This window comes from Lactuca serriola, chromosome 8, assembly GCF_051521515.1.
Source record: "Lactuca serriola cultivar US96UC23 chromosome 8, Lser_US96UC23_V15, whole genome shotgun sequence".
Classification (NCBI taxonomy): Eukaryota; Viridiplantae; Streptophyta; class Magnoliopsida; order Asterales; family Asteraceae; genus Lactuca; species Lactuca serriola.
The window spans coordinates 92,243,691-92,259,852 of NC_136415.1; the positions used below are offsets into that span (position 1 = coordinate 92,243,691).

The following is a 16,162-nucleotide window of genomic DNA, read 5'->3' on the forward strand; positions in this document are numbered from 1 at the left end:
ATATATATATATATATATATATATATATATATATATATTACAATGTGTAAAGATTAAACATTGTAAAATTTCGAAATAAATTAAACTAAAATGATGAATTAGATAGTTCTGTCATAGTAAGATGACAAATATCCTTAAACTTACTTATTAAAAGCTATATCATTTTGATAAATATATTTTAAAAACTATACATTGTATAACAAAAGGACCATATTAAAAACAACGAAACATATTACCTAATTATACTAAAAAACAATCAAATTATTTTTATATTTACTAAAAACGTTATATTTTCTAATTTATTCTTTTTCTATACCTGTAAAATCAGTAGAACACTTAAATGAATGTTAAAAAAACATATAATGTGAACATGTTAACATTGTTCTTAATATGAAGGAATAGACATTAATGATTTCTAAAACAATATTTTCTAATAGGATCTTAATTAGTACAATGTTGTAAAAGGATTGATTTTGAAAGTACATAGCTATAAAATAATTGTTTCTGAAAGTATACTGCTATAAAAGACGCAAGCAATATCAACGTATTTTCATTTGATTTGTATTTACATAAAAACATCATACAAGTCCATTGCTACTTAATTTTATAAGTTTATTAATAATTAAAGTACAACCATTTTTATAAAATTTTCTATTTTTATTTACTTGAATTTAAATCACTCAAGAAAAATAAAACAATTTATAACATTATATTTAAATCAATTTTCACCATACAATCTCAATGTTAAAATTTTATGGTGAAGCGTTTGTATTATCCTGGTTTAAGTCGACACAAAAAATATCAAACTTAAAAAATTTTGTATCATGGGGTAAAAATGTAAAATGTAGAACTACGCGGAACTTCATACTACGAGGATTTACCAAATTGGCTTGTTTTTTTTTACCAAATCATCTTTATGTGTGGTCAATCCATTTGCATTTGAAAGTCGATTGTAGATCACATATTTAAAAAAAAAATTAGTTTATGTATGGAAGCCAAACAAATCTTATTTCTGAAAGAAAAACAAAACATTTTAAGACGTTCAAAGTTTGTTGACTTGTTCTAACATTATTGTTACTTTATTTATAAATGTAGGATATTATAAGGAGTAGGAAGGAAACAAATTGGGAAGGGAAGGGTTGATTATTTACACATTTAATGTAATGAATACTTCACATCTATTACAAATTAATGAAATTGATTTTAATAAAAAATAAAATACCATATAATAACATGTGAATTTTAAGAAAATTCTAAAATATCACATAATAACATGTGACAAAAATAAGAAAAATGATTTTGATTTATTAGGATAAGATTTTTTTTTTATCTATATAACCCAACAAAATTAAAATTTTAAATTAATTAGTTGATTTCCAACCCATTTCCCTCTTTTAACACCAAAATAAAGTTAGAAATTGGTGAAAATAAACAAATACGTATTATATCATTTTTGTTAACATAACTTTCTAATTTTTTTTTATCATGAAATTATAACAAAATATGCTATTATATATTTATATTTTTAATAGTATAAGAACTTTTATATAAAGGTTAAACTTTAATTTTATGATTATTTAATATCATTTCATATAGACAATCATATTACGAATATTAGTTATTATATATATATATATATATATATATATATATATATATATATATATATATATATATATATATATATATATATATATATATATATATATATATATATATTGTAATTAAATTAGACTGCAAATATATAAAAAAACAAATCTTTTAGAACAACTTACACACACTTACTATATTACTCTTAAATATACATATTTTGTTCATAACAAACTCTAAACTCTTTAAACAAAAAGCCTTGTTTTGCACTACAAACTTGTAGCGTTTAGCTTAGACAAAACGCTCTAAATCCAAAAGATACTTCATGTAGCGTTTAACAAAACGCTACAAGTTAAAGCTACCCGCTAACAGCTAATTTTGTCGAACACGCCCAATAACTATTATTAACATCCAAAGCTTCGTGCTATTTATAGCCAAATAAAGATTATTACTCATATTTGGAATAATAGTATTTATTTATGAAAAATAAAATATAATTAAAGAGGTATGAAGTAGGAAATATGATTTGAATGTGGGTGGAAAATGCCCTTAATAACCGTCGATATCAATATTTTTTATTAAATAAATATAGTTTATAGTTATTTTACTTCTATTCAAAATAGGATATATATATATATATATATATATATATATATATATATATATATATATATATATATATATATATATATATATATATATTCAGGTTTATAACTAATTATTATGTGATTGTATACATAAATATGAGCCAATCAAAATTAAATAAAAATTTAATTAATTAAATAAATAAACAAGGGTATTTTAGTAATTTGATAAATAGCTTTCACAAATAGTCCTTGTAATCACACTATCATTCACTTTTAACCTAATTTCTTTTCCTATATACAGCCGTCATCAGCAGCAGGTCACCGCCTCATCCCTTTCAATCGGCGCCCTACACTTCGCATCTAAGCCCCAAATTCATTGGCCGGCAACAAAACGTCAATTACCGTTGTCGTCGACGTCCTCCACCACTTGTCACCAACACTCCATGGCTACTACTTCTTCTTTCATGGTCAATTGTGCCTCCAACACTGCAGAGTTGCTGCTTCTTCCATCACAGGGGAGCGTAAATGGTGGTGATTTTAGGGGCATAAACTTCTTTGGATTGAGATACTCCTTAACAGATTACGTCGCCGTCAAATGAACAGGTGAATCGGGAAGATTTTTAATGATTAAAAATGGATGGATCGGGAAGAGACTCCTTGGTAGATGACTACTCCAAATCATGGGCAAATATAAGAAAGTTGGATGAGGGACGTGCCTAACACTTAGACAAATAATTACACAGGTAACCTTTCTTTTCCAATTTTATAAACACATGTTCCCCTAATTTCCTATTATTTGTTCATTGTGTGTGTGCACCTTCTTAGAGTAGTGTCGACTGTTTTTTGTTGGAATAGTGCTTTGCGTACTCTTCTATCGACATTGTTTCTTCAATTCAAACTTTCAATTAGTTAAAGTCTCAACTCCCTAATTTTCATTTTCTGTTTTCCCATTTTCCAGCTTTTTATCTTGTCTGCTTTCTCAAATGATAAAAACATGATTATCTATAATCCCTTTTTCTTAATTTTCAAGAAAATTAACTCTTGAGCTACACCAAGAGAGTAGGATAGGCTTTGATTTTACCTTTTGTTTAATGACAATAAGACCCTTAACAGACCAATCGTAAACAACTTTTACTTCATTGAAAATCCTTTGAGACCATCAAGGACCAAAGTGTTCATACTTTGTCTTTTGTCCTATTCACAACCATTTTTGGATACACAACTGTTTGGTGACCTGGACACAACTAGAGAAGAAAACCACAGTAACATGTACCTCTACGATTCAAACCAATATTTCTATAAAGAAAAACAATTCCATTAATTTATCCATCAGGCCATGCTAGAGACAATCTGATGCAGCTATAAAGAGTGTTGGAAAACAATTTAGTGTTTACTTTTTCTAGTTAGATACCCATGAGAACAACTCTCAGTTTGTAGAAAACTAGAATGAGATGTTGTTGATTTACTCTTTTATGAATGGCGCAAAGAGTATTAATGGATGATATTGGTGCTATTCCAATTTTATTGGAATGGAATCACGAATTCCAATTCTGTTGGAATGGAATTGTAACATCCCAAATTTCAGAAGTTTGAGTTAAGAGATTAAAGTGTAGATTGAAGAAGGGACTCGACGAGTAGGTATACTTACTCGCCGAGTCAGAGCTGGATCCGGGTTATAGAATAAGTGACCGACTCGACGAGTCGGCGAGTGGACTTGGCGATTCTGGTCTGGACGAGAAAATCCCTAATCTTAGGATTTGCACCCTATTTAAAGGACCTTATGACCTCTCCTCAGCCCCCTTGTCGGCCAGAAGCTTCTTTTAAGTGATTCCAAACCCTAATTTGAGTAAGAAGAGGAGGAAAGTGAGCTTAGGGATTTTACAAGAGAAAGATTTGGAGGATTTGACCACCAAGGAGCTGGAGGATTAAACTCTTTGGTTGTGAGCATCAGTTTGAAGGTAACAATCTGTCACTTTGCCTTTTTTGCTTCTAGATCTTTTCTTGGATGATGTTTTGGGGCCATTTTGGCATGTTAAGGAGCCATTTCAAGTTAGAAGTCTAGATCTGAGGTTGCTACTTCAGATCTAGGCTTGTCTTGGTCCAAAAACCCATAAAGTATCAGCCCTTGGTGTGTTGGTGAAGCATGTTTGTCTTAAACCCTAGCCCTAGAGTGTTTTAAGCCTATAGCTCCTTGGTTTCACATAAAGTTTGCAACTTTACTTGAAGGATGGGCCTTAGAAGAGTGGATCTACAGTTTGGAGCCCCTGCATTGCTCGAAAAGCCACTGTATGGATTAAGATCTGAAGCGACTCGGCGAGTCACATGGGTGGACTCGGCGAGTTGTATGAAGATGGGCAGGAACTCGACGAGTTAGAAGAACAACTCGACGAGTCTGTTGAAGATTGCCTTGGACTCGGTGAGTCTGTTCTTGGACTCGGCGAGTTAGGTCGCAGAACCCCAACCTCTTTTGGTTAAGCTTCGGATCTGTGAGTCGGTTGGCGACTCAGTGAGTTGGTTAAGACGAAATTCAGAGATCGTTCAACTCAACGAGTCCTGGGGCGACTCGGCGAGTTGAGTCGTGTTATGGGAGTTTTCTGAGTATAAGAACTCGACGGGTTGACTCGACGAGTAGGGTCAATCAGGAAGGTTGACTTTGACCAGGACTTTGACCAAAGTTGACTTAATTGACCCCGGGAAGACAGTTTAGTCTAAGTGTTGTTATTGGTATTGGTTGCTCAGGGGGCTAAAGGAGCAACATTTCGGAGAGTTGTCGGTTAGCAGCCGGAGGGTTATCGGCCGAGTTCAGCAGTTCAGGTGAGTTTTCTTCCAGTAGGAACGGGTCTACGGCCACAATGCCGACCCATCTAGTTAGCATTAGTTTCCGGACTTCGGTCCGATGTAGTAGTTCAGTGTGCTTGACGTCTTTGTGATTCAAGCATGTTTTTGTGTTATGTGTTTCGGACTTCGGTCCGATGCAGTATGCAGTATATGTGTTTATGCTAGTAGTTATGATTATGATATGCCAGGTTCAGCCAGTTAGCCCGGACTTCAGTCCGATGCAGTTAGCCCGACTTCGGTCTGATGCAGGGGGCAAGGCCCCAGTTAGTCCGGACTTTGGTCTGATGTAGTTAGCCGGACTTCGGTTCGATGCAGGGGCAAGGCCCCAATTAGTCCGGGCTTCGACCCGATGCAGTTTCCGGACTTCGGTCCGATGCAGGGGGCAAGGCCCCAGTTAGTCCGGACTTTGGTCCGATGTAGTGGGCAAGGCGCAGTATGTGCTTTATATGTTATTGTATGGTATGTGGTAGTTTGGGGGAGCTCACTAAGTTTTGTGCTTACAGTTTCAATTTTGGTTTCAGGTACTTCCGCAAGCAAGAGGAAGGGCTCGGATTGATGGCATGACACACACCACAGTTGCAGTTTATTCCTGGGAGTTTTATGTATATTTTGATATGATATTAACTTCAGTTTTGAATTGATACATTTACTATGACATTTTGAGACATACGATTCATGGTTTTATTATCTAATAGTTGATGTTGCGATTTTTAGTAATATTAAAACAAAAAATTTTGGGTCGTATTTTGGGTCGTTACAGGAATTATGAATTCTAATTCTATTGGAATGAAGTATGAATACTTTCTCACTGATTTATGCATGTTCTACAATTCTTGGTTATTGGTTTTGGTGCAATTCACAAGTTCACATATTTTTCCAAAAGAATTTAGTTTTTTAATTTTCATTTGCTAATGCATTATTGGAATCTAAACTACAGTTTGGTTTTGTTTTCACATAAGTTGATGCTTGAAGAACGTAACACAAAATTTTAAAGTGATTCTAAGCAACATTATTCTTTTAGAATGTATTAGTGTCGTTGTTAGATTTTGATATTTTCTTTCCCGTTTTGAAAGTTTTTTTTAGTTTTATTCTTTAATAATAAATGTAATTCTTAACAATTGTTACCCGTATTGTATAAGAAATAATGTATTTTTGTTTTTATTCTTTAATTGATTGTTTAAGGATTTGTTATTCTAGAAGAAGTTTTTAAAGTCATGATCAAGAAATAGATTCAAGAATATTTTTATTATTTATGGTTCAAAAATATTTTTATTTTTGAATATACTCATAAACATATTCTGTCAGAATGTCCGAATTAAAAGACTTATAATTCGTAAAATCGGATTTTTAAAATTAATAGAATTTATGATCCCTTAAAATATGCAATTTTCCGTTATTAAATCTATATTAATTGACTAAAATACCCTTATAATTAAATTAGATGATATTTTTCAATTATATTTAATTCAATAAAATATATTAATCACTTTTTTAAAATAAGTAAATTGAGTGGCCCATATTTATGCATACAATAACACAATAATTACTTTGAATAGAATAACCTAAGCATATATATATATATATATATATATATATATATATATATATATATATATATATATATATATATATATATATATATATATATATATACTTATATTTTATATAAAGTGTAAACTATTGTTTTATTTTAAACCAAAAAACATTTTACTATATCAATGATGTAAATTTAAAAAAATGAATTTTAGTATATTTTATTCTATAAAAATAAAAATATAATATAAATACAAAAAGCTTGTATTAAATCAAATTAATAAATTAATAACACAATGAAAAATGTTCACCGTATTAAATGTCACATTTTAGCACATGCGAAGTGTGCGGTTGCACATCATCCGTGTCACAAGGGGCCGAAATTTTAATTCACCAAGGTTTCATCATTAATATGTTGCTTATCTGTCAATAATTTGTCGCTAATTCATCACTAATATGTCACTAGTCGATTGCTAATATGTTTGTGTCTATTGCTAATATGAAATTTTAGATGACCATTTCTAATTTTCGTTCAAGGCATTCAAAATGAACGGACCGACCCTTGATAGTGGAACAACCGTTTGCTTAGCTACTTTTATAAGTTTCAAAATTTTGTTTTTATTCATGATCAGTTTGCTTGTAGATATGAATATAAATTGTGCTAGAGATTTTTTCATTTATTCGTGTACGTTCATTTTTATTTTCATATATTAATATTCTCACAATGAGCTGTTATATACAAAAGATTTAATAAATAATAATCATGAAGACTACACAACGACTAACACTCTTCTCTCAAGTTCACTAAATGAAAGAAAAGAAAAAGAGATGAAAAAAATAAAGGGACTAATCTTCATTTCCTTTCTCTCTAATTCCTCCCCATTTAGGAGGATAGTTTTTAAGAAAGATTAATATAAATAATAAATATAATGTACTTGCACAAAATAGATGAAAATTTTATATAGACGTGTAGCAGGTAAACGAGTAATAAGTTGTGTCAAATCCCTTTTTGGAAATGTATTTTTTTTTAATCTACTGGCTTTCTTTTCTCTCTCCTTAAATGAGATTGTGAAGCAATGCTTATGGGATAAGCGAACAATACAAATTTGAAGACTTTTTATCACCCACATGTAACATGTTTGTCTTTGAGTCTCTTGATGGTATTATGTTTTCTTATGTGAAGAAGTTTTATCCTATTCGTATTTATTCAGACGCGATATTTATAACGGAGCAAAAATCAAACATGATACAGAAGAATATCACCATGTATTAAAACTTTGCCAGCTAAGATTTTGTGATTTGAGTTTCTAGAACCTTCTAACAACAATCATTTTTAATAATTGAAGTATTTTGGAGAATTTCATTTGTATTATGTACTCTTTATATGTATATACCATCAATTTTGTTTTCATATATCAAAATTACAAGTTTTTGTTACTTACTGATATCAAAATATGTTAACAACATAATATTTCAAGTCTACATCTTCAAATAATTTCAGTAAATCATCAGCCATATATCAACAAAACGTCCAACAGAAATCTCATCCCATCAAGTATCATAATGATCATTCTTTTCACCAAATATTAAATAATTTTTAATTATATAATTCTTTTGAATAAAAGCTAATAGTATACGTTAATAAATAATTTATTAGTTACCGTTAACTTGGGATTGGGTTTGGTATTTGCCGGCCCCGCACTCAACGGTCAAGTGTCAACAAACATTAAACACGCACTAAACCTCCAAAAAAGCAAACAAAAGTAACCACCGGAATTGAGCTGGCAGCTTTCATTCTATATTATCATATTATACTTTTTTTAATAAAATTGTCAAAGTATACATCTTTGCATAGGTAAGTAATATTTTATTTATAAGATAAAATTAAATAACATATAATAAGATTGATATATATCACAACAAAAACCAATCGTGTGTCGTGACATCATCATCATCATCATCAACTAGACAACAAATATCCAAATCAACTTCTTATTGGCATAGCAAGCCACGTTCATTAACGCCGAACCATAACATGGATCATGGATGTGTGAAACAAAAAACATGTTTGTTTGTGTGTGTATGATAATAAGATAAACCAAACCCAAACACCATCAACTCTGTTTTTTAAATATCCAAGATATGACAAACGTACTTTCTTCCTAAACTTTACGTATTTTGACTTTTTTTTTTTGACCCAAATGATGATAATAAAAAAGTTACTGATGTAGTTGTCCTTTTGGTGGAATCTTTGAGGTTATGCCACGTAACTGGTTAGCTATCTCCGTGAAGCTAGGTCTCTCTGATGGCTCAGCCGACCAACACCTCTCCATTAAAGATCTCCATTCTGGGTCGCATGATTCTGGCACCGCAGGTCTAAGTGTGTTGCTTACAATCCCACCTTAATTAAATATTACATAAATGAATAAAATATACATACAGATATTTTATGATTTTGTGAAGTGAATTGTGAAATGTGAAATACCGATTATGGCCCCGTAATGTAAGTCTGCATATGGTTCGTCTCCTGTAAGAAGTTCCCACATGACAATCCCGAATGAGAAGACATCGACTTTTTCTGACACGAGGCTGCTGCTTCCATTTAGAAGCTCCGGTGCCATCCATGGAAGGGTCCCACGTACACCTCCTGAGATTAGTGTTTGTCGTTTCACTTTTGATAGTCCCAAGTCACCAACCTTTATATCACATGTCAAAATACAATACAAACTCTGTTACTGTTACTGTTACTGTCATTGTTATACAGGACAAGACAAGAAAAGAAACCTTGCATATGGGACGGTGTGGATCACGAAGGTTGACAAGTAAGTTGTCACTTTTCAAATCAAAATGAACAATGTTTTTTCCATGAAGGTATTCCATCCCAAAAGCAACATCCATAGCAATCAAAAGTCGTTTTCGCTTATCCAAATTCCTAATTATAAAAAAAAAAATACAATAAAATATTTTATTTCATTTTCATTACATAAATAAATGAAAAGATTTTGGAAATATGTTGGTTTAGGTACCTCTCGTTCTTTTGCAAAGCGGTTCGTAAAGATCCATTAACCATATACTCGGTTACAGTCGCAACCGACCCGCCCGGACCATCAAGTACAACCCCATAAAAGGCTACGACATTTGGATGATGAAGATCCGCAAGCTTTATTGCTTCGTTCCAGAAATCCTCCCTCTAATAAAAAGTTTTTATTAATAAATTTATTTTAAAAAAAAAGTCAAACACACAAACCATATTATTATATTACCATGCGTTCTTGTTCTGAAGCTTTTCCTGCAAAACATCTGTCATTTATTCGTTTGATTGCCACGTCAGTTCCTCTCCACTTTCCATGGTAAACAGTTCCAAATGTACCGGACCCCAGTTCACGCAGCTCTTCAAGATCACTGTTCTTGATTATCTAAAAAATCACAAAAAATTCGTTAAAAAATTCTATCTTTACATAAATGGTCCCTTTGGTTTGGTGAAAGAAACAGGTTCAGTCCAAAATATCAATCTTTATTTGCATGGCAATGGCGTCCTTGTTGTGGTTTTGGTAATGGTTGATCCCTTTGATCACACTGTTAGAAATGAGGCGTTAAGTCATTAATGAAAAATAAATTACAAACTTAGTCCATGTGCTTTTCTCAAAATCACCAAGTTTGGTCCATCTTTTAAAATCTTTCCAAAATCGTTCTTACGTTTGAACTTCATTGCAGAAAGAGTCCCCATGCTTTACTCAAATAGATCTTTCCAAAGTCATCCTTAAGTTTGAACTTCATTGCGGATATGTTCCCCGTGCTTTACTCAAAATTGCAAGTTTGGTCCATCTTTTAAAATCTTTCCAAAATCGTTCTTACGTTTGAACTTCATTGCAGAAAGAGTCCCCATGCTTTACTCAAATAGATCTTTCCAAAGTCATCCTTAAGTTTGAACTTCATTGCGGATATGTTCCCCGTGCTTTACTCAAAATTGCAAGTTTGGTCCATATTTTGATCTTTCCAAAGTTGTTCTTAAGTTTGCATTTCACTGCGGATTTGGTCCCTGTGCTTTACTCAAAATCGCAAGATTGGTCCACTGTTATTTTTTTCAGACTCAAATTTCGTTGTCAGAGGGACTAAATCCACAACAAAATGCAAACTTAAAAACTTCTTTTGGAAGATTTCAAAAGTTGGACCAAACTTACACTTTTGAGTATATAGCATAGGAAACCAATACTCGATAATAAACAGATAGTAAAAAATGAAAAAAAAAATTAAGACAAAACAGTAGAAAACTGGTAAAACCGCAACAAGGACAAGCCAATCAACAAAAAGTCGAAAATGGACTGAACCTGGTATTTGAATCAAACCACAGGGACCATTTGTGTAATTTACTCTATAAAGATGAAAGCTTTACTTTACCTGCAAACGACCAAGCCCATCTGAAACTGGAAACCCTAGATTTGTCTTTTCTGGAACCTTTGTTTTCAAATCTTGCTCATCAGTATTACTTGTTTGCCCTTCACAACTTTTTTTGGTTTCCAATCCACGTTTATTTGACTCAGGATTTGAAGGTGTTGATGAATGAAGAACAGAAGCAGCAACACCTTCAGCAACCGCTTGAAGTTCTTGTTTAATCAACTCCTCAGCAGAACCTTTATAAAAAAAACACAATATTAAAATGATCAATAAAAGAACATATTTTTTCAAAAGAAAAAGAAGTAACATATAGAAGAATACTGACCTATGGTAGAATGACCATGTGACACATCAAAATGCAATTCCAAATTCCCACTTGGCTGTGAATCATGCCTTAACATCCATGGATCTTGATCACTGAAAAGTGAGTTTGTAGTATCTTGGGCTTCATTAACTCCATTAAACGGATTACATGATTCCATTGACAAAGGTTCAACTTCAGTTTTTGACTCAATTTGTAAAGGGTACACATTCCATTCACTGACAGGTGGATTTTCAGCAACAATGGCAGTGGAATCAACACCAGAAAACACAGGACTCCCTTCACTATTACCACCTCCCAAATAGGAATAAGGCATCATGTAATTCGAATCAAGATTCACCTCTTGTCTATTTTCCAAGATTTCCTCTCGTGGATTCTCAACACGAATATCATTGTTAACAAGAACATCATGAGGAGAAGGGCGTATTCGTAATTCTTCCATCCTCCCATCAATTTGTCTTACATTATCAGGAAACTCCTTTGGCGACTCATGAACCTGGCTATGGTCAGAAGTAGGTGAAGGAACCCCACCACCACCACCACCACCACCAGGGTTTGAATCACCGCTAACCCGTTTACTAACCATGGTTTCCTGTTTTGGTTGATATTGCATTGGGACAAAAGACTGTTGTTGTTGGGCTATACTTGCATGGCCACTATGAGGAAGTTGATTGAGCAATACACCATAGCTAGTTTCAGGTCTCTGAGAAAGAGTCCCATCATTCCCAAATTGCCCTTGAACAGCATACAAAGGAGGCATCATTCCACCTCCTTCATGGTCAGCAAATCTTGACCGAACCCCAACTGTCTGTATCTGGTCCACAACGGGTCCAGATCCAGATACAGGAACCATGTTTGGTTGCATCAGTCTTCTTGCATCCTCTAATCTGAGACTTTGATAAACTGGATTCACATCTGATACGTTTGATCTAGGGCTTTCTTTTTTTTCTTGTGCCATGGTATCAGAATGTGCATGGGGGAGTGCTTTCTGACACATGATACATCCATCAAATCTAGGCATTACTTCTTGATATATCATCTGTTGAGTTGGCACCCGAACATCGGAATAGGACACTTGGTCTTGGGGCGGAATCTGATTCCATCCGTAAGGTCCAGGAATGATTGGTGGTTGTGGTTGTGGTTGAGGTCGAGGTTGATATGTGGTGCAGGTTTGACTTTGATCAGAAGAAAGATTAACAGGGAATTGCTCCATTTGAACCTCTTGTTGCTGGACTACATGAGGAACCGGAACCGGAATCGGAACCTGAACTGGAACCGGAACCGGAACCGGAACTGGATTTGGTTTGAAACTGACATGGGATGAAGGAATAATCTGTTGTGGTTGAGGATACATTGGAGCAACACTTCGCATGATCTGAGATGGGTATCCTAATTGGGATGATGATGGTGGTGGTGCCACCTGTACGTATTCTGTCCGGTTGAATGTCCCGTGGCGGGGATCAAGGTAAGTCTGGAGATAAGGTGATGGCGGCTGAATGGTGCCAGGTGGCGCAAAATCATAGCCTAATTGTCTCTGTTGTTGGACATGAATAGGGAGAGGTGTTCTTTCCAATATATCAAAATCATGATCAGATTGAGAAGGTGAAGCTGAGACAAGAACAGGTTTACCAACAAGAACTCCGGCGGCAGAACTGCCGCCAGGGGATAATCCGGCCATGGATGGGCCCATGGCCACCACCTCCACCTGATCATGTCCTATGCTGTGATTGCTATCAGCACCACCCTCAGTTCCACAAGATTCTGAATTTTGAGTAGAGGAAGCACTTGCTAAACTTTCCTTCCTCCCAGCACCACTGCTGCCGCCACCGGAAAAACCATCTGTGATTCCGTTCACTGCCTCTACATATCTCTGTCCACTATCTTGTAAATCTTTGAAACGAATGGCACTGGAAGATTCAAGGTGTGAGAACAAGAACACTCTTAATTTAGCTGAACCATCGGAAGATCTTTCAACCAGTTTATCATACTCATCCATCATATTTACCAGATCATCAGGTCTAGAAACTGTAACAAGTGCATCAAGATCTTCATCGGGTAATTGATATTTAATAACAAGATTTTGTCCATATGAATCATACATCTTTTGAAGCAACTCATTGAATCTCACATCTCTTCTAAAGCTAATGATCCTAGTATCCCCACCAACATATCTAAGAACACCATCACTAGGTCTAGGCAAAATCTTACCTCCAAAACTACATAAAAACTTAACTTTCCTCCCTGAAGCAGAGTCATCTCCACCTTCATCGCTAGCATGATCGGAGGCATTACTACCACCACCACTACCACCAACTGGTGGTAGATTTGGATCGTAAAAACGTGGAGGGGCTAAACTAGTATTATTATACGCATAACCAGGTAACAAACCTACCCCTCCAGAAGTCACCGGCGGTGGCATACGTGGTAACCAATTCGCGACTGCTGGAACTGCATTCCCATAATTCAAATTAACATAGCCGGCGTCGGGAACAGCCGGCGCCGATGAAGGGTAGTAAACCGGAATTGTTCCAGGGCTACCGGTGCACGGTTCACGCGGGAGAGGATTCGAATTTGGTAGAACTACAGGAGCCCCAATGCGAGATTCTTCACCCACGGTTCTAGCTATATGAATTGGGCGTAAACTATTAGGTAACGCATTCTGATCATACGCCATCTAAGATCTAATCAAACACTTTACTTATCTATCTATCTATCTAAACATAAATACTAATCATTCAGTTATCGTTTCGAAAACTGATTTGGGAAAAGGCGGTAGAATTCAACAACGTAAAACTTCAACGAAAGAAATTGAGCTTAACATAAACCCTAAAAGAGACTGTAATTGAAAGAAAGAAGAAGAGAAGGAGAGAGGGGTTTGAGCATCCGAGTCGGTGAAGATTTACCACAATATGACAGGCGTCCCCACGGCGGTGATGTGGTTTCTATGTCTCTCTCTCTCTCTCTGTCGTCCCCTTTCTCTCTCACACACAGACACACAGTGACACTATAATCTATTAAGCGAAACCTGCTTCTCTTCTCAAGAAGATGTCATAATCAGATAAAATCCAGAGTTTTTGTGTTCCCATTTTTTAATGATAAAAAGATTTGCCTCTGCAATTTCTTGTGACGGAGAAAAACAATAACTAGAGATGGCAACACATACGTTGTTTTTATGTCCCAAAAGGGAAAGAGCTTCTCTTGTAATGTAATTATATGGACAAGAATGGCCCTGTGGATTTGCATACGTAAGCACTTGAGGCAAGGGTATAAAGGTAAGTTGACATATATAATAGGATATTGGGTTTAGATTTGTTTTTGTAGGATATTGGGTTTGGATTTGTTTTTGGATACAATCATGATCATATTTTAATTTGATTGGGTAATTAAAAGAAGAAGTAATAATGTTTTTTTACAATTAGATTGTTTTTATCATATTTGAGTTTGTTTTAAACATCTTAAGAACAGTTTTTTTTATAATGTTTTATGTAATAATTATTCTTTAAAACAAAAGATATTACAAAAAGTGAAATGTTAAATTTTGAATGTTACATATCTTAAAAACAGTTTAAATAGCCTGTGAAACAATTATGAAATTTAATTACTAGTACAAAAATCTATTCTATTTTTAATCCGAATTAGTTGATTTTCGAATTAGTTTTATCATACAAAAAGACTTAACAACGCAATTTGTTGTCGATTTGTCATCTTACTCGTTGTACGATGATATTTAAATTAATGAAAAAACATTATATATTTTTAAAAAATAAAAATAAAATAAAAGAAATATCGGTTAAAACCAAATTTATAATTTGTGTATACGTAATATCTTTAAAAAGTTCGACGACCATGACCTACGTTATATAACTATGAAAATTGATTGTCATTTAGAAGTTAAATTTATCAAATTAGTTCGGTTTTGTCTGGATTTGAACATGGGACGCCGAATCTAAGAGGCTTCAACTTCTACAAAGTAGGCTAGTCCCACATTGGCAAAGTTTAATTTTTAATATCATAAAAAAAAAACTTATATATTATGTTTTTTTATTAATCCTTAATTTTATATTTTTTAAAGGAAAGATCTTGTATTTTTTTATTTGGTCCTTTTAGTATTTTCTTTTTTCCGGAAAAAACTTTACAAATGTGAGTTTTTTTTATAAATAAAATAAAAAGTTGTTTTTTCAGAAAAAATAAATAAAAAATAGAGTTTTTATAGAAAAAAAGGTCTTTTAAAAAAAAGGATTTAATTAAAGGAAAACACAATATGTAATGTTTTATGTTATTATCTCTAGCATTAAACGTGCCTTAAAATTGTGATAATATGGCAAATTGGCAATGGCAGCAAAACGAGGTTTGTCTTCTTCAATTTGTAAAAGATTTTTTTACTCCTCATTTTGCATGATTTTCTTCAACATGACACCTTTTATAATTGAATATGTGTGAAATCCACATTTTATACAGAAAATTTTACACGGATTGTTTAGGTATTTAATTCTTATAAAATGGACACAATGAAATATTTAAAGTCATTTGTATGAATAGATAATTTGTTGTTGATGGTTTCTATAAGTAACTTAAAGGTGTGTCTTTGGGATTCACTAAACTATAAGGGTGTATTATAACATATTGATCTAAACATAAGAGTCAAAATGTAATTTTTGGGTCCAATCTTTGCGGATGAAACTTAAAGGGTAAGGAGCCTGAAAGAAGACACCACGTGTTGTTGAGCAAGATTTCAAGTTTATTTTTTCTAGTACTCGCGGATATTTGCGAGTTAACACGTATTTGATACACATCTAATAAACGTTTTTGTTAATTAAACATACATATATAATATAAATATTTAAATAGAAACATTTATAATTTTACGTCAATTCAATAATAAATGAAATAACTATTA

At 33.4% G+C, this 16,162-nt stretch overlaps 1 protein-coding gene across 1 annotated transcript; it reads right to left on the bottom strand.

Annotated features, from left to right (window-relative positions):
• Window positions 1–8,524: 8,524 nt before the first annotated feature.
• LOC145070993 (kinase superfamily with octicosapeptide/Phox/Bem1p domain-containing protein) lies at window positions 8,525–14,433 on the bottom strand. Its single transcript, XM_079017943.1, has 7 exons — window positions 11,269–14,433; window positions 10,947–11,179; window positions 9,812–9,964; window positions 9,575–9,738; window positions 9,333–9,480; window positions 9,034–9,244; window positions 8,525–8,949 (listed from the first exon to the last, which is right to left on the bottom strand). Exons 1-7 carry the CDS (start codon window positions 13,937–13,939, stop codon window positions 8,768–8,770), a joined length of 3,762 nt encoding a protein of 1,253 aa, XP_078874069.1. The 5' UTR covers window positions 13,940–14,433; the 3' UTR covers window positions 8,525–8,767.
• Between the last annotated feature and the right edge of the window lie 1,729 nt (window positions 14,434–16,162).

What these genes read in the sequence shown, in the direction of transcription:
- LOC145070993 (XM_079017943.1), bottom strand. Translation starts at nt 13,939, where the DNA reads ATGGCGTATGATCAGAATGCGTTACCTAATAGTTTACGCCCAATTCAT. An exon ending in ACATGGTCATTCTACCATAG is followed by an intron (nt 11,180 to 11,268) that starts GTCAGTATTCTT and finishes TTTTTTATAAAG; the next exon opens with GTTCTGCTGAGGAGTTGATT. An exon ending in ATGGGCTTGGTCGTTTGCAG is followed by an intron (nt 9,965 to 10,946) that starts GTAAAGTAAAGC and finishes GTGATTTTTTAG; the next exon opens with ATAATCAAGAACAGTGATCT.